At 53.0% G+C, this 18,722-nt stretch overlaps 1 protein-coding gene across 1 annotated transcript in view; it reads left to right on the top strand.

Annotated features, from left to right (window-relative positions):
• VAC14 (VAC14 component of PIKFYVE complex) overlaps window positions 1-18,722 on the top strand; it is a 65,716-nt gene that overhangs the window by 29,643 nt on the left and 17,351 nt on the right. The window contains exons 13-14 of the mRNA XM_052796518.1: window positions 1,900-2,047; window positions 13,005-13,137. Of these exons, the coding sequence (XP_052652478.1) occupies window positions 1,900-2,047; window positions 13,005-13,137 (281 nt within the window). The remainder of the gene's footprint in view (window positions 1-1,899; window positions 2,048-13,004; window positions 13,138-18,722) is intronic.

The following is an 18,722-nucleotide window of genomic DNA, read 5'->3' as shown; positions in this document are numbered from 1 at the left end:
GCAGCAGGGTGGCAATTGCAGGTGGCTGGTTTGTGCTGTACATCAGCTATGTGTTGAGATGGCCGTGGCATGGTAGGATACGCCACCCTGGTTGTGTTGGCACGCATGCTGGGTTCGGCAAAATCAGTAGCCTGAACAAGAGTCCCAGCTCTCACCGGCCTGCTGGCTCTGGTAGCCAAGCCCTGAGTCTCTTTGCCAGTTTTAGCCAAAGACAGTGAGACTTCGAAGCCTCCATGGGTGTTATTCCCCCAGCTGTGAGAACCCTAGACCCAAACTAGTGCCTTTCCCCTGCTCGAAGGCTGCAAGTTCAGCTGAGCCACGTGATTAGCCACTAGAGAATCTACATAGGGCTTCAGGAGACCAGGCATTGTGAGCTCTGCTCAAGGGCATCCTGTGCTTGAAACGAAACACTGCCAGCATCGGTTTATCTGAGCCACCGATGTTTGAAAGTCCTGCAAAGCTGGGTGGAGAGGGAGGACCAAGGTCTTTGCTCTGCTGAGGACCATAGCATCGCTTCCCTGGAAGAGGATGAAGGCTGTCGATGGCAGTGATGTCCCATGATGGCAATGAGGTCCCATCCTTGACAGTGTCACAGAGGTGCCATATTCTTCAGGGACAGCAGCATCATAGCTCCTCATTGCACAAGCTGTTGTTATCTTCTGTTTTTTCATCCCCAGGGGAGCCGCAGGCTGGGACTTAATAGTGTTTATAGGCACAGGGTCTTCCCAAGCGTGCTGGAGCCTCGTGGTGCCTGCGGCAGGCTGCTTCCCCACAGCCAGCTCTGCACCAAAGCCTGGACACGTGCTGCCTGCTGAAAGGCTGTTTGGGGCTTAAAAATGAGCCGTAACTACACACCCCCCCCCCAGCTTAAGATATCTGCAACAGAGAAACCCAGAGGTCCCTCTTTCTTATTTTCAGGTGTCATATTTTCAAGTTCTGCATGACCAAAAAAAGACATAACTGGCTTTTTTTTCAGGGGCATGGGGGTTTTTGGTAGCTCAGAAGCTAAAACTCCCATATAACTGCAGCTCCTCAAAACAATGCCTTGTGAGAACATGTAGAAAGCCTGGGATGCTGTGCTGGTGGGCAAGGGATGGTCACGGATGTGCTATGCTGGATGCTGATGAGTTAGACATGCAATCAGCCCTTTTTGGCAGCCTTTCTGCGCCGCACAGCCCCACTACACTCAGAGTAACAGTGACGGCTGATGAAACATCTAGACCCAAGGACATTTGAATGAAGGGGGACCCAAAATAGCTTGAGACATGAGAAGGGTTGAGGACAAGAAAAAAAAACCCCACCCTGTAATAACTTATCCAGAAATGCTATATATAGACTAATTTGATGATTTCTGGAAGGAAAGAAACCTGAATGGTAGCTCTGCCTCGATGTCCTGAGCGCAGGCAGCCAAGCCTGCTCTGGGCTGCTGCCCTGAATGGGGTGAGCTGGGGGTGCAGGGGGTGCAGGCAGGCAGACTGGTATTTGCCCCGAGAACATCTCCATGCTCTTGCTGGGGTTGTCCCAAATCTGCGGTTATGAAGGGGAGTGGAGAAGCAAAACCCAGACCTCCCTGAAGTGGGAAGAGGGAGAAGCAAGCCCTGCTCCTGATTGTGTAAATTTGGTTTAATTTCACATGCTACCTTGGGACTCACAGAGCAGAAACTGGGGTTTTTTCCCCCCTTTTCTCTTTCCTGCCCCATCCTCTCTGCAATCGTTTGAAATTTCCACTTTGAACTTCATAGGTAGCCTTCTCTTCCCTACGCCTTTCTTGATGTGCTGGGATTTGGTGTTTGCTTCCCATCTCGCTCTCTCCGGCCGTGGGTTTGGAAAGGAAAGCTGACCCCGCCAGCTGCCTCTGCCCCTGTGCATGCTCACCCTGTGCCGTCCCTCTCTCTGCAGGTTATCCTGAAGGACCTGGAAGTGCTGGCCGAGATCGCTTCTTCCCCAGCAGGACAGACGGAGGGTCACGGTCCCTCTGACGGCTCCGATATGCGACCTGGCCCAGTGGAGCTTCACGTCCCAGCCAGGGCTGGCCAGCTGAGCTCTGGTGAGTGCCGCAGTTCTGTGCCGCAGCTCCGTGCTTCCCCACTCCCTTGATGCTCTGGCACCAGTCAGGTTTGCTCGGGCAGGCGGAGAAACCTCTCTTGCAGTAATAAATGAATATATCCATTCCTACCCGGCATAGCTTGGGGATTGAGTCTGCCATGGTGCAGAATAGGGCACTGCTTTTTTTATTTTTATTGCTCTTTCTTCAGCTCATGTTTTGGGGATTTAGGACTCCGTTTAGCAGCAGGATGCTGCAGACGCCAGTGTGGAGAGAGGTCATTATTGCCCCATATTTTATGGGACCTTGGGTACCAGCCTATTCTCTCCTTGTAAAAGCCCTCAGAGCCTCTAAAAGCGGCTTGGGACAGCATGTTGGCTGCAGATCTGGGTGCCCAAAACATAGATGCATCTGCAGAGGGTTCAGTCTGTGTCCATGTTGCCTGTTCAAGGCTGCCCACGTTGACTAGGAACTGCCATGGTGCTCTGAGTGTCAGGTGGGACCTCAGAAGAGAGATGAAGAGGGACAACCCTATTTTCTAGGGGCTGGGGGGATAATAAAAAAAAAGCCTTTCATTAATCATCCCGGTACATCAGGAAGTTTTTTCCACCTTCCCTCGTCCGTGGCTCATCCTTTGCAGTTGCTTGGCTGCCCCTTCTCCTCCGCTGCTGCTGTTTAAGGGCCTCCCTGTTGTACTCCCCAGGCTAGGTCATCCCGGCCAAAAGCACGTTTCATGGCAGCTTTGGATTGCAACCCGAGCACAGAGCCAAGGCTGCCTCTCCCTGCGCAGGATGCAGCCACGGGGCCTTGCAAAATCACTGCCAGAGAGGGAGGCTTCGCTTTCCGCTCCCCAGGCTTTGTTTTCTCTGAAGATCCCAGATCACTCACCCCTCCCTGGGCTTAGAAATGTCTGCACCAGCTCAGGTTTCGGGTTGTTTGGGGTGGGTTTTTTTGTTTTTTTTTTTTTGTTTTGTTTGGGTTTTTTGCAGATCTACCTGTTTCATGCTGGCAGCTTTAGCTTTGCGGTGGAGGGGTGGGGGTTGCAATGCTGGCAACCTCCCCAAGCCCTCTGCAAGTCTCATCCATCCTCCTCGTGTCAGAAGTGAGACCGCCTGGGTGGAGCAGCTCCTGCAGCGCTGGCCAAGCAGCTGAGGAGCTGCAGTTCAGCTCACACTGATGGTTGTCTGAGGTTTCCTTCCTTGTGGATGATCTAAAAATAGCAGCCTGGATGGCGTGGATCCTAACGGCTGCTGTGGCCCTGGTTAGCTATCTGGAAGAGCAACTTGGCTTCACTTATTCAAGTGTAACGTTTGAAAAGAGTCTGGCTCTCCCCATGTTGAGCAGATCTGCTGGAGCCGGAGCTCCTGTTGCCCCAGTATGGGGCAGCTTGCCCCCACGCAGGTCCTAATGGGCACTGGCTTTCTCACCTACTTTCCTCTTTTCCTCTTCCTTGTAATGTGCCAGGAAATTGTTTCTTTGGAAATTTATTTGGGGCTGAGCTTTGCAGGGTTGTTGGCTTTTACCCAAAGGCAGATGTTTTGGGGGAGGGGAAGAGGAGCCGGTTCATTGGCCTTGGACATTTAACATGGCCCCAGTCGCGTCTGGTGCTGACCACCCAGGGCTGAGACTGGGATCGGCTGCTGGGCTCGGGTTCCCAGGGGAGTTGAGGGGTCACAGCTGGGCCAGGACCCTCATGAATTACACCTGGAAAAGCAGAGGCTCTTGGAAAAGACTCTTTTTGTCGGAGGGTTGTTGCGGGGGCGGGCTTTTTTTGGAGCAGGAGGGTGGCTAGTGGAAATTCCTATGTCTGTGCATGGTCCCGGAGTAGCGATGTACGGTGAGAGTGAGTGAACCCAAACTCTGCCCTGCAGGCTGAGACGTTTGTGAGTACAGCACTTTCCAGGCAAAAATCACTAGGTGCTGGCACCAAAAAGAGGGTGTACCCCTTTCTGGGGTCACTGGTTTTTTATTGGGATGTATGGGAGTGTTCCCCAAGCACACCTCACTGGCTAGCATGCCTTGGCTCAGACAATGCTTTATTGGCAGTAGGATGCTATTGCACCATTGGAGGGGAGGCTGCAGGGTAGTAGCGCTTCCCCCCGTGGTTAAATCTCTCCATTCCCTTCATCCCACTTTAGACTGAGATGCCATCAGAGCTGGCAGTGGGAGGAGAGCTGCTGAGGCATCTCAGGTCTGCTCCTCTCCTACCTCTGAGGCCCATCCGAGCGTGCAGTTGGTGGCTTTGCAGGTAAACGAGCATGGAGACCCCTTAAAATCCTTGAGGTCACAGCAGGTTTCCATGCTGTGCTCTCCATCTCAGCATTCCAGGCTTTGCCACCTGAGCAGCGAGGGCAGGAGGGGAGGTGGAAGGGGCCGGTGCCCCTGTGGTCTTCACTCCACTTCCTCTCGCTCCCTTTCTTCCCTCGGGATGTGTTTATGCAGTTGTTTCCCTGCCATTGAGTTCGGTTTCCTTCAGATGCTGGTTGATTAGTCAGGAAAGCCGTGTCCCACTTCCGCAGCCCGTTCCCAGCTCCAGTTTTTATTTAGCCGCTTTGTTCTCTGGTTACGTAAGGTCAGCTGCCCTCAACGCCTTCTCCAAACACAATGACTTGGGGCCAGACCAGCCCAGCCCAGACCAGCATCGCCTGGGAGACCCAACATCTCTCCTCCTAACCTGCTCCAGCTGCCCTGGGAGAGGGTGACTGGGTACTGACCTCCATGAGTCTCTCCCTGGTTATCTTCTGCCCGCTTTTCGGGGATAAGATCCTCAGGGCTGTGCCCAAGAGCTCCTCAGTCTTTGGGGTGATGGTGCAACTGCCTATCGTCTGGTTTGTATGATGGGAATCCAGCTGTCTGCTTTGCTTCGGGAGTGTTTTGCCAACCCTGTAGAAGTGGGGACAAGGAGCAGATGACCCAAGAGTGGTTGTCACCAAGGCCAGCAGGTTGAGGGAAGTGATTCTGTCCCTCTACTCCACTGTGGTGAGACCACACCTGGAGTCTGGCGTCCAGCTCTGGGGTCCTGAGCGCAAGAAAGACACTGACCTGTTGGAGCAAGTGCAGAGGAGGGGCATGAAGATGATCGGAGGGATGGAACATCTCTCCTATGAGGATAGGCTGAGAGAGTTGGGGGTTGTTCAGCCTGGAGAAGAGAAGGCTTCAGGGAGACCTTATAGCAGCCTTTCAGTACTTAAAGGGGGCTTATAAGAAAGATGGGGACAGACTTTTTAGCAGGGCTAAATAGTTTGTAGCGACAGGACAAGGGTTAATGGTTTTAAACTAAAAGAGGGTAGATTCAGACTAGATATAAGGAAGAAATGTTTTACAATGAGGCTGGTGAAACACTGGAATAGGTTGCCCAGAGAGGTTGTAAATGCCCCATCCCTGGAAACATTCAAGGTGAGGTTGGACGGGGCTCTGATCTAGCTGAAGATGTCCCTGCTCATGGCAGGGGGGTTGGACTAGATGACCTTTAAAGGTCCCTTCCAACCCAAATTATTCTATGATCCTATGATAGCATAGGTGCAAGCCCTCTAGCCTAATCTTCAGCTCTGCTCTGCATGGGAGGAGAAAGCCCCCTCCAGAAGGATGCTGGTACAATCTGCTGCCTCGTACAGGGTAGCTCTTGCACATATCTCTTCCTTTCTCCACAGCTGTGTAAGGAGAAGCGGTTACGACCCTTTGTTTCGCAGGAGGCACTTTCCTCTCCAGCTCGGTCCGGTCTCTCCTGCCTGGCTTCCTGCCGGAGATGGTGGGGACAGTGGCATACCCTGTGAGCACCTCACGCTATAGGATGTTTACCGGGAGGCTGGCTCCATACATGGGTGCGCTAACACACCTGAGGTCCTTGGTTTCTACTGGCAGTCCATGGATATGCCAGCAGTCAGTGGATTACTCTGGAGGAGGCTGCTAAAAGTCCCTGAGAAACGTGGTCTGTTGAGTCCAGACTTGCTGTATCCCCACTGGAGAACACGCAGCGCTCCAGAGCCTGGGCTGAGCTTGTGATGTTCTGTGATAGGGGTTTCCTATCGACATCTTTCTGAGGGATTTTGTTCTCAGTGAGCCAAACCACTCCCTTTACGTTGTCTATCAGTTCATTTGTGTAGTCCTAGATTTGCAGAGGCGGCAGTGTAGGACAAGGTCCTACCTCCAGATGGTCTGGAAAACATTAGGGTGGTCTATGAAAACACTCGGCAAGAGTCTGTAGGGTGCACGGGGTCCGTGAAAGGTAGGAAAGAAAAGCTGGCTCATCATCAGATGGCTCAGGTTTGCTAAACTGGCAAGGATAAAAGGGAAATGTCTCCATACTCATCCTCTCCACAAAAGGCAAGGAGACAGCTGACATCACACCATGGACCACTTGCTCTCAAAGGAGCCAGTTTCCAACAGCTTTCATGGCATCAGGAGTACGACGGCAGGGAGTGAAGGAGCCAGACGGGCAAGAGAGGAGAGACCTGTTGCTCCCGAGTGCTCTGAGCTCAATGCTCTGGTTCCTGATGGTTGGTGGCTCTGCCATCTCCTTCCCTACTGGCCTCGAGCTGTTCAGTAGGGTTGACTTTCAAAAACGCTCTTCTGCCTCTCGGAGAAGAGGGGAATTAGAAGAAAAGGGTGATTTGTTTCTTTTCCTGGATGCTCTGCAACGGAGGTGCTGGGATGCCCTGGAAAGCCCCAGGAGAGACCATCCAGACTGTAGCCATAACTCACCTGGCATGTCTTCAGGTATCAATCCCTCCTGCACTTGGCTGGCCAGAAAGGTTGGGGATTCCCAAATAAAAGCTGGGATTACTGGTCTGTAGGGGCTGACTCAGGAGAAGTTGAAGGTGTAGATAAGATGACTCCTAGCCAAGCACACCCTGTGTAGTTACTTTGCTGGGCTGCCTCAGTTTCCCCAAGATGTTGCAAGGAATTTGGAGGGCAGGGGGAGGAATGAGATGAAAACAATTAAACTAGCAAAATGAATATTGGTGCAGAAATGGCCGAGCAAAGCCCGTTGCTACTTGTTCCTGCTTGCATGTTATCTTCCATACGCTTTACCTTTCCATGCGGTAGCCTCAGCCCGCTCTAAACTCACCACCAAGCTTAAATGATCCTGTTTTTGCAGCTCTGTTGGGTATTTTCTTCTTCTGTACGTTGTCTGAGCTATACCCCTGCTGCATTTTTGCTTATAGATTTACCTTGACAAAGAAAAACGAGCCAGTAGTGGACTGCTAATCTTCCTAGGAAACCCATCGGCATTATCATTGCCTGCTGCCTTCCTTCAAGGCAGGCAGAAGCACAGATGCTGCATGGGAGTGGGGGGAGCCAGAGGATCAGTGCAGCAAAAGCCTTATTTGGCATCAAAATACGTACCCCGGCTCATCTGGGGACCCCCTTTGGGGTGGGATGCTGAAGTCTCGGGAATTACAAACCCACGGCTCCTTAGCCAGGTAGGAAGGGGAGAAGCATCCGTGTGCCCAGGCAGCCCTGCAAAAGCAGGCTGAGCACAGCCTGTGGCCATGCAATCTGTAATTTCAGTGGCTTTATTTCCTGAGCAGCATTCTGCGCTCCGGAGAGGGGAGAGCGGAGGTTTTGCAGAGCCCAGCTGAGCTGCCGACACGTTTGCATCTGTTTCCAGCTACACCCTGCACTGGGTTTTTGCGGGGAGGGGAGAGGATTTGCCTTTTTTATGTCTCTATTTTTATCCTGCTCTGCAAGGCTTCGCCACCCTGTGTTTGCAAAAGCTAAAATTCAAAACATCCTGGGGAAGGCTGCTGGGGGGAAGACGCCACGCAAATTCCCACGTCGCCGCCCGGGGTTTCGCCAAGCACCATCTGGCAGTGCTGACTCCCACATGCCGGCACTCGAGTAGAGCCCCACATGGGTTGAAGGCTCACGGACCAGCTCTGGCTGCCACCAGGTTTATCCCGACTGCTCTTGGAGGAGCCAAGGGAGATCCTTCTCTGGGCTGAGCTGGAAACGTGATGCCCCGGGGAAGGCGCTCGGGTGGGAAGGATGCTTGGCCCCGCCAGCTCTTAGCTTGCCCTCCCTATATCCGAGCTGAAATTGCTTCAATTAAGGATTGCGGTAAATCATTTTAGCTAAACCACTGCAAATACCCTTGTGGATACTCTTTAAACAGCTTACCCAGCTTTAGCTTGCTTTGGAAAGGAATCAGTTCTGGTCCAATCTTATTTAAATTTGGTTTAAATGGAGGTAAGCAAGTCTGCACCGGTTTTAATTAAGGCCAGTTTGAAACCAATTATGGTAAATTAGCGGAAGTTGCGTTTTATGCCAGGGTGAAGTTCGGCACTTTGTGGCTAAGGTAGGAAAAGCCAAGTTTGTGTCTGAGTCTGCCAGGCCCCCCCAGAGCAATCTGGGGACACCTTGGCCACTGTAGGTTTCGAGACAGCTCAGCCCATCAAGCAGCCAGACGGCCTGAATGTTCCGGCCTGCTATACAATATATATTTATAAGGGCCTTAATATAGATCCCTAATTGCCTGTCTTGGTTGATTTATAGCATGGCCACGCAAGCAATGGGAATGGCACGAACTGCCGGTAAGCGCTTGGGGATGCACCAGGGGTTTCGGCAGCCATTTGCCGCGCTCTGCTCAAGCCCATGGGTGGGGGCAGGGGGGGACAGATGCTGGTGCTGGCTTAGGTGATCCAAGAAGCCCACTCGTGTCCCTCACTTTACCCCAGGCTGCGAAGCTTGCCTTGGGAAAGGATCCTGGGATGCAGGAGGGTGCTGTAGTCATTGAAAAGGGTCCAGGCTGGCTGGCTGGTGCAGACTTATTTCGGCCATGGAGCTGCAATTTCCATGTGCCTTTCATAGCCTGTTTCTACCAACTCGTTGCACTGTTCTGATGTTCCTGTGGGCCCAAAATTCCCATTTGTTCCTATTACAGTGGATATCTGGGCTGAGTTTCATCATTTCTCTGAGCAGGGATCCTTATTCCAGCTCCATCCTCCATGCCAGATAAAAAAAAAAAAGGCAGCAGGGCTGTGACGTGCCACCAGCCCGGCTCCGGGTACATTAACAGCCTATCTGGCAGGTTACGGATCTGCAAAGTCTCGCTTTGAGGAAAGGGGGAGAGGTGCAAGCTTCAATTAATTAAGCCACAGTTTTCTTAACACTTCTCTCTGCTTGTCTCTCGTGCTTTGTAGAAACACTTGACAAGCTGCTCCTACGGTTCTGTCGAGCCGAGGATGCCACTGCGCTGAGCTGTAACCCGCAGGGCGGCGAGTTGAGTTCCAGGCTACGCCGGGAAGGGTTACACGATGGCGAACAAGGTGCCAGCCACTTCTTAGACATCCTGTAAACACAGAGCAATCAGGAAGTTTGGAGGATTGGGAGGTTTTGCAAGAGAAATGTTTTGCCTGCTTGGAAGAAGTGTTGCCCTTTTAAACTCCAGCTGAGATTTGGTTGAGCCTTTTGCAGTCTGGGAGACTCCTACACACTGGTTTCTCACCCCCAGCATTACCCCTGGAGAGCACTTGGGAAGGCTGCTCCAGCACAGCATGCCGTGGTGAAGCCTTCCTTAGGGACACGCAGATGTAGCTGCTGGGCACCAGGTGGGCAAGGGATGGAGAAATGACCCCTTTTGAGTTCAGTCTCAAATGTATCAGAGGCAAAGGATGATGAAGAAGCTCTCTGGGGCATGCAGACCGTCACATCACACTCTTCTCTCCTAAAAAAGCCAGGGCTAAGACTTGTTTTCACCATCTCTGTGTCCCAGTCCCTCCTTGCTCCCAGCTCCCTTGCTCTCAGGCTGGGCAGGAGGGTCGGAGGTTCAGGAGCAAGTTGATGGAAGAAGATGGCAGGACTGGAGGCTGGAGGTTGATCATCCTGCAGGTTGCAGCTGGGATCTGATCTCCAAGGCAGTTCTGGCTTTTGGATACTCAGCTGACCCAGCAGGTCCTTCCGAGTCTCCAGTCTGAGATGCGGGAGATGCTGCACCACCTCGGGAATGTGGAGCTGAGGGTGCTTCTGGCTGGTCTGTCTAGCACCAGCATTCCCAGCCACAGGGCTCCTGAGCTTTGTCCTGTGCATGTCACTGCTGGCACCCCAGCAACAAGAGCCCTGGACCTTTCAGGGAGAAGAAAAATTGCTGCCACATCCTGTTTTTCCCTTGGGATGTGTTTTAGGATATGTAATGGTTTGGCTGTCACCGGAAGGCATGCAAGGTGGTGGTAAGGTACAAAGCTGGCTTTGCTGTGCGGAGGGAGCACGGGGCAGGAACTGCTGCGTGTGCTGCTGCCCAGAGAGACCAGCCCTGGCAGCAGTACCGTCCTTGACGCTGCGGGGGGTCAGAGAGATGATTTTGGGGGTCCTGAGAAGGGAGAAACTTCAAGATCAGACCTTCCCCTGGACAAGCTACAATGCTGGGGCATTCCTAGCTGGTGGGGATGAAGGTGTGATGTCCCGCCTGCTGCTAGCTCTTGGGTTGCAGCACAGCTCTGGTTTGGATGCCTCAGCACTGCTGACAAAATGGAAAAAAAATACCACTTTTGCAGCTTTGAAAGACGGTTTCCATCTGCTCTTCACTTCCCCTTCCCACCAGAAAGAAAACCAGTGCTTGCTTTTGAGGCTCTGCCCATGGTACAGGCTGGGAGATGCGAGGCTGAGCCATGGGCAGGCACAGTGGGAAGGCAGAGCTTCTCCATGTTGCCTTGTCCAGACCATGTCTCTTCTCAACCTGCTTTTGAGCAGCGCTGAGCAGCTGTAGTGACGACGCATGGGGCACGGCTGTATTTTCACGCTGGCTACTCCCTGCCTTCAAACAAATGCACCGTTGTTTTGGAGTGTATCAGCTCAGCTAGATCCTATTTTTTTTGCCCAGATCATCTTCCCCGCAGCTGAGGGGAAACACGATGCTACGGCGAACACTTGTGCTCTGGGAGATGCCTGCTTCAAAGCCTGGTTTGGGGTTTCGGATGCACCAAGGGAGGGTGAACACACGATTCTAGCAGGGAGTAGACAGCAGGTTCTGGTCCAGATGTCCTCGTCTTTCATTTTCCTTTTTCTTTGGCTGCATATGTTCTCTCAGATGCTAAATCCAAGCCCGGGGAAGCTGTCCTGTTTGAGCCCATGTCTGCATCTCTGTGTATCACTGGGACAGGCAGGGTGGAAAACAGCCTGGTGGCTTTTCCATCAGCTTTCCTTGTCTTTGGCAGCTTGATTGCATCTTTAATTGGCCGTTCCATGCTCTGCTGAGTCTCAGTAGAAGCAGGCAACATACATAAATCAAACTCTTCAGGTTTCCTTCAACGATCTGACGGAAATACTGGCTGTTCTCAGGACAGGGGGAATAGCCTTGGGGTGCTCATGTGTGCCGGCTTCCATCCTTACCGTGGTTAGATATGGTCTTTCCAAAGGAAAAATTAAGGGAGAGAGCTCCCCTTGTTGCAAAGTCGCCTTTAAAACACTCTCCAAACGTTTACTTTGAGCGCCATCCTGCTAAATAAACCATCTCCCCTGCAGTTTTGCTGTGGGAAAAGCAATCTTTACCTGCCAGCTCCCTGCACTTGTGAGTTTGACAGGATATTTTTTCTAATGCTGTCTGTGTGCCCTGAGCTGGGAGATACCCTCCCTGGCTACCCACCCTGCAAATAGTCTCAGACCAAGTTAGGACATCTTACCAAGCAGGTGTCACAGCAGCCCATGTACCTTACAACCTGGAGCACCGTTTGCTGTTAAACAAGTAATAGGAGCCCATCAAGAGTGAATTTATGGCCCTGAGAGGTGCAAAGGGGGATGCTGGCCGCTTGGCAGAGGCTGTGAGCAGAGGCTTGCCAGCTCCTGGTGCCCTGCGTGACAGGAGGGTGCAGAGCATGCATTCCCTGTACCGCTAGAAATCCTCCAGCCCCAAGCGAAATGCCTAAGGATAAAACACAAAAGACCTTGCAAGCCTGGAGTGCATTGGGTCTGGGTCTGTTGGAGCACATCTAGGCTCTCCTGAGCACACCATCTCTTCTTGCCATCTCTCCTCTCTCTGCTTCCACCCTCCTGCTTTCACACCCTCCCCCTTCCCTCTGGCCGGGGCACTTCCTGCACCCTTCTTGCTTGGAGAGTCCAGCCACTCTCATTACCCTTCATTTTCTGCCTTTGAGACTTATAAACGTGATCTGTGATAGCTGCTCCCTTAACATGAAGCCTTGTTTGCATTCTGGGCAGAAACCAGCTGCTGCAGTAGCAACGAATGGGATTGTGCCCCGATCCAGGGGGTGTTCCAGGCTGGAGGGACCACTGCTCCTTCGTGCCAGTCCCCCTTCCCTAACCTTCAGCTTCTTTTGTTATAAAGGTTTTTTGCAAACAGAGAACAAAGAAAAAAACCAGTTTTTTGGTACAGTCTCTAAGCTTGGAGCTCTGCTGTGGTTTGACCAGTACTTTGTGCTAGCCCCAGGGCACATATGTGACATTGTTGCATCAAGTGGCTCCTGCTCCGGGGAAATCACATCACCAAGTGTAAACCAGTGGTCATGCCGTGACCCAGGGCTGAACGTGTGTGTCTGCCACTACATACACACTGGGCTCAGGGCATCTGTGGCGTGTGGGGCTGGATTAAAGGCTCTTCAATCCACCAGCAATTTGTTTTTTTGGGATGAGTGTACGTGCCATATCTGAGGAGATGGGATTGCCTATTGATTTTGAGCCTCGGGCACCCCTTCTCCTATCAGCCACTGAAGCTGAACAGCTCCAGGATGATCTCCCAAAAAGCCCATTTCCTCACTGCGTGCTGCTTCACAGGCTAGGACCACCACAAGACGCTTTCCCCTTGGATGGAGAGAGCTGCAGCAGCGCTGGCTCTGCTTGAAACAAGTAGATGTGGTTATATGAGGCTTGGAAATCTTCTTGTTGTGCCCCAACCCTCCTCCGCCGAGTGCTGCAACCATATTTTGGGTGTCTGCGCTCTGATGGAGATTGCTTTGGCAGGAAGGCCCCAGCTGCTCTAATTTGCTTTCCCCTTCTCCTGCCTACCCAGGTATGAAAGGCTTGGAGTGCTCGCCCTCCACCCCCACCATGAACTCTTACTTCTACAAGTTCATGATCAACCTGCTCAAGCGCTTCAGCAGCGAACGGAAACTCCTGGAGACCAGAGGAGCCTTCATCATCAGGTCAGAGCACCCTACCAGCCTCGCCGAAGGCCCCGAGCACCCCCCAGGCAGGGTGGGACAGGGATGACGGGGTCAAGCAGCCCAAGTACCGAGCTCCCTCAGAGTCAAAACCATTTCTACAAGCCTCCCTCGCTCGCCGGCAGACGGTTTCAGAGCAAACGGGACTTGCCTTTCACATGTTGAGGCACCATATTTCTCGCTCCCGTCCCTGGAGGCAAAGTAGCTCCTTATTAAATAGCATTGTCAGAGCCTGTTTCGTTAAGAAACAACTAGACCAGCCGGAGCAGGAAGACAGGCTTGTGCTCGGGTTGCCAAGTCAAGTGAATCCCTCCACCCAGCTCAGTGAGATGCTCGCCCAGCAAAAGCCTTATCCCCCAAAGCCGTGTGCTTCAATGCACAGAGTTGGTAGGTTTTGCTTTGGCTTTTTAAGGAGCTGCGGTGGAGGCTGGAAAGCCAAGCGTCGTGGCAGTTGGCAGGACATCATCTTTAATGCAATGAGATCTGGGGCAAGGGACACCAATTCCTCAGCTCGCTGGGAAATAATGGGCTTAGCGGTCGAGGCAAGGTGGAGAAATCAGTAAGGAGATTGGTGGGAGGAGGGGGCAGGACCCTGGGTTTTCCTCCCTTGCTTTCAGGGAGGTGGCATCAAAATGAATGTGGGGCGAGCAAGAAACCCAAGTCATGCTCCCGTGGGAGAAGAGGGCTGCCTCTCCGAAGGTGGAGGGGTGCACGAGGTACTGATGGGGGGTCTCGTCACTGTGATTGGAAAGCAAAGCACACAGAGCTCTCAAAATCTGCTAAGCTGAGCCAGGTGTTGAGTTGTACCTGCCTAGGCAGCAGTTTGTGCCGAAGTCTTTGGGCAGCCCGAGAGCGTGCCAAAAAGTTGCCGCTAGATTCATCCTGTGAGCAATGAATGTCGAGGTGAAGCATGGCAGGTTGCAAAAAATGATGAAACGTGGGCAGGGCAGGGTTGCAGCCTCTGTTTGGGCTGCAGGGCAAGGATTTCAGAGGTTTCCCCCCACTTGCATTAAATTTTAATGTAACACATTATATTTCCCCCCCAAACACAAATCTGGTTGAGCATATGGGGTTTTTGCTTCTGATAGGAATCTGGAAATGTTGGGTTTAGTCATATGGGGATCTAAGAATAGGGCAGAGACAATATCCCACTCGTAGTGTCCCCTCTCTTCTCCCTGATCAGCACAACCCCTGATTTGAGCAGCCCTTGGCAGGGGAAGCGGCCCTATTCCTTGTTAAAGGAGCAGGGTAATCAGAGCAATAGTGAGCCTGGGCAGGGTCCCATTTAAAAGCTCTTATGTATTGTGGCCACCTCATATTTTTCCCTCCGGCTCTGGCAGGATGAGCCTTGGCTGGCGGGCCCAGCTTTCCCAGCAGCCAGCCAGCAGTGCGGTGGGACCGGCTTGCAGCAGCTCCGCAAGCCGGGGCTTTTTACAGTGACTCATGCCCCAAAAAATCTGGTAAAGCGAAAAAAAAATTACTCTGTCCTTTGTCAAGTCACGTTGTAGCTCACACAGGGTAGATACAGGTCTGGAGCCAAAGTGGTGGTTCTGGGAGGGATGAGCCATGTCCTCAGGTACTAGTGATCAACTCTGAAACCTACTGATGGAGGTTGAAGTGCTGCTGTTAACTACATCTCTGTCACCTCCTGAAAAAGCAAGATGGGAATAGAGAAGAAAAACTTTTACAGGACTTTTCCAAAAAGATTGATCTCTTGCCAGAGAGACCCAATGAACGTGGGAGCCTCGTGGTGCTATTTTTAGCCACTTTTCAAATTGAAGCCGTATGCACGTTCCCACGTTACATCCCTCCCCTGTCCACAAGCCAGCTCAGCTGTTTTGCACAGCAGGGTTAGAAGCCAGCCTCATGTTTGACTTGGGAGATGCTGGTGATGTTTCATCCTGAGCTGGAAAGCATGAGGGGGATGCTTGAGAGACCGGGACAGTGTGTGCTAAAGCGTGGTCTTCCCCCACTGCTGGCACAAGCCCTTTGCTCCCTTTGTAGCCATCATCTTCCCCTCCCCTCCAGGACCACCGCTGCCCATTTCTACTGCCGGCCGGCCATCCTGGGAGTGGCGAAACAGGGAAGGAAAATAGACCTGTTAAGATTAGGCAATGATTTCCAGCTGAAGGATGAGTGCTCAGGGGAAGGGGAAATGGGGGATAGGGTTTTTGTTGAAGCACAGCGCAACAATTTTCTGTGTCACGTTGCCAGTGGGCAAGTTCGAAGGTCCATGAGGTCAGGTGGAGGGTCTACGGTAAAAGGTAGTTTATTTTCTAACCCAGCTCAGGCTTGTTCATGCCTGGTTGCTGGCTCCAAAAGGACTTTAGTCTCTCTCCTGATATGTCCTCAGAGTCCTGGAGGCAGAGGTTATGGTAAGTCACGTGCCTGAGGACGGGATTGTGTTTTGAGCAGGGATCTCTGCAGGAGCCCATGGAGGTGGGAAGGTCTCTTTTTCTGTAGGGACATGTGGTCCCCAAGCCATGCAGAGCTGCTCTGGTGCCAGCCTGCCGCTGGGAGATGGGTGGGAGAAGCACCCACAGCCCTCCTGGGCAGAGGTGGGGGCTGTGATAGGTGGTCTCACCATCAGTTACCCTGGTCCCAGGCTGGGTATCTCAAGGTGGTTTGACAGAGAAGACAGACTGGAGCTAAATGGAAACACAAACTGCCTTTAAAATAACAGGCAAACAGCTCCAAAAGCTTCTGTTGTTCATAAGGAAGAACCCAGATCATTTCTTCTCCCTTGCCTGGGACCACCGGGCTGGGGGATAACCCAGCACTGGCCCATGGTCCATCTGCCAGTGCTGCTGCTACATCCAAGAGGTGCCCTTGGAGGTGCCCTTCTTGGTCTGCCACCTTCCGCGGTGGGAGCCACCATGGCATCACCAGATCAAACCATGGTGTGATGCCTCATCCGTGCCACCACCCAAGGGGACCTCACGGAGGGAGAGCCTACAGCCATGGCACAGCTCACATGCCGGGCTGAGGCCCGGCAGGAGAAGGGAAGGGCAACATCCAGGAAAACGCTCTTCAGGGCTCCTGAAAGCTGCTTAGATGCCTCATGAACGCCTGGGAGAGGGACCCTCTTTGTGAAGGGATGTGCCGAGGGGGTTCCAGTGGTATGAATCACGCAGAGTCCTCCAGAGAAAACCAGGATGGTCGCCTACCCATTGCCATCTCCTGGGGGGAAAAGCCGTCTCACATTTTCCACCCCTCTCCCCTTGAGGAATTGGAGAGGTGGCAAACCTGTTCCCATGGTCTCTTCCAAGGACTTTTTTTGGCTTGGCATCAGTTTTCTGCATCACAGCAGACGGGGGTTTCCTTTGGGGGTTGATCTCTCTCACTGTCACTTGTGACTTTTTTTAGGCTGGAAGCCAGTAAAGTTATTCCACCTTCGAAACTCAGAATTCAAAGCACTGCCTTCTCCTCTCAAGCCAGGCATGATTGCACTCAAAGGTGGTTCCCAAAGGGCTGTCAGAGGCAGGAGCATCACCTGTCACTCAATGTTACCTCTCACCTTGATGAGCAGACCCGAGACCTTCCAGCCTTCTTGCTAATTGGGAGCTATCTGCCCTAGCTGGCACGTGGCCGTCCTGGACTCAGCGGAGCCCTTAAGCAAGAAGCAAATATTCACATTCAGCTGCTGGCCTCCCGACGATGGCTTGGAGCAGCAGAAAAATGCGGAGGAGCTTCCAAAGCATCACATGGCTCCTTGGAACGGCACGGCCATCCTCCAGGCAGGAACCCTGTGGAGGAAAAGCTGCTCAGCCGGTCAGGAGGCAGGCAGCGGAGCAACACCGAGGTTTTCAGCCCACACTGAGATTTATGGGCTGGATTTAACACTTGCTTGTTGGTACCAGCACTACGGGATGGGGGGATTAAGTGAGAGGCTAAGCCCTACCCCATGGACGTCAGTGTTGCTGCTCAGAGCATGGCTTGAGGATAGGCCTGGCTGCCTTAGCAGCTTGCTGCCCTTGGAAGGAGCCATCTTCTCCCTGCCTCGTCCCTCCTCAGGGCCGATTGTGCAACCCCCACGCTGTCCCGGGGTCTGTCTGAGCTCTGGGAGCTGGTTTAGCTTGCTAAGCCGAGCCTAGCACCAAAGCAGCTGCCTTTTTGCTGCTCTCTGAGGTGGAGCAGCTCAGGCATTCGTGGCTGATGTACCTTGCCAGGACAGCAAATGAACCCTCGGGGGTACGGGATGTGCTTGAGTGGCTGGAGACATCCCTATGCGTGTTGTGTGCGGATGCTTTGAAGTGAAAGGCTTAACTTTTAAGCCCAGAGAGGCCATTTTCTCGCCGAGCAGTGACACCCTGGGGCACGAGAGGATGCCTGAGTCAGCGCTTTGCTCCCCAGGCAGGGGCCCACACGCAGGGGTTGTCTCAGCTTGTTTCATAGAGCCATTAAATAAACATCCCCACTGCCTAGCACCTTCTCATGGGGTGTTTTCTGAGGTTAAGTTGCATGGAAGGGGCCCTGGGGCAACTTTTCAGCCACCTCCCGCATGATGCACCCAGCAGGGCTTGGCCATTTGACTGGGGATGGTCCTTGGCTTTTGGGGGGATGCTTGAACCCCGTGGGGGTTGGCTAGGATGGTGGGTTGGTTCTCCATCCACTCTGGAAGACATAGGCTGCAGCAGATAAGGTTATTTGTCCAATTTATGGCATTAGCTGGGGAGCTGGAAAATCCCAAGTCTCCTGATGGGGCCGTGGGTTTATGGCTCCTGCAGACTAGAAAAGTTCACCTGGCTGGAAATCCTGTCTTTCCTTTGAGGTCTCTAAGTCCTGCCGGGATGATGTCAGCAGAGAGCTGGATAGCGAAGAGGGCAGAGCTGGGGACAAACACTGGCATGTTACATTGGGTGCAGGAAGGACTTTATGGTGATGGCCTTGGCGTGGGGCTGGGGTGGCTGGTCCCCTCTTTTTGGGCAGGGAGGGGACCTTTCTGCCCCTGAGAGAGGCTGGGGCTGACCATGCGATGTCCCTTTCTCCCCCAAAAGTAGGGCAAAAGAAGCAAAGCGGGTTTGAACCTGCTAACTGGGATGGGGAATCAGAGAAGCGGGGGAGCAGAGGGCCGGCATGTCCTGTGGAGCACAGACATCTGATGCTCTTGGCAGGCAGGCAGTGAGGAGCATGTTAAATCACTTTTTGCTCGGCCTGCCTAGCATTCCCAGGGCCATGCTCTCTGTCTGGAGGGGGTGGAAAGGGAAGGGCAGCCTGCCAGCATCCCAGTGAGGAGGGCTCAGGAGAGGGAGTGGAATGGGGGTTTAGCCGCAGGCTCGGATAGTGAGGGATATGCTGGGGATGCTGTACAGAGCTGGTGGGTGTCTGCTTTGGTGGTAAGGGGATGCTGAAGCCCCAGGATGCCACCATCCTGCAGTGATTCACTGTCCCCCTGCCTCATCTTGGCCTTCCCACCCCATCCTTAACCTCATTATTTCCTCCTGCCTCACTGTCCCACCTCCCAGCCCATCACCCACCCCTCGCCGAGGAAGGCTCAAGAGCTGGGGCTAACCAAAATTTTCCTCTTCTCCCAGGCCTGGATGCTCTTGGGCTCCCCTGGATGCACA

Source organism: Harpia harpyja, chromosome 9, assembly GCF_026419915.1.
Source record: "Harpia harpyja isolate bHarHar1 chromosome 9, bHarHar1 primary haplotype, whole genome shotgun sequence".
Lineage (NCBI taxonomy): Eukaryota > Metazoa > Chordata > Aves > Accipitriformes > Accipitridae > Harpia > Harpia harpyja.
Note: the sequence above shows the minus strand (reverse complement) of the source record. Positions and strands in the feature narration are given on the sequence as shown.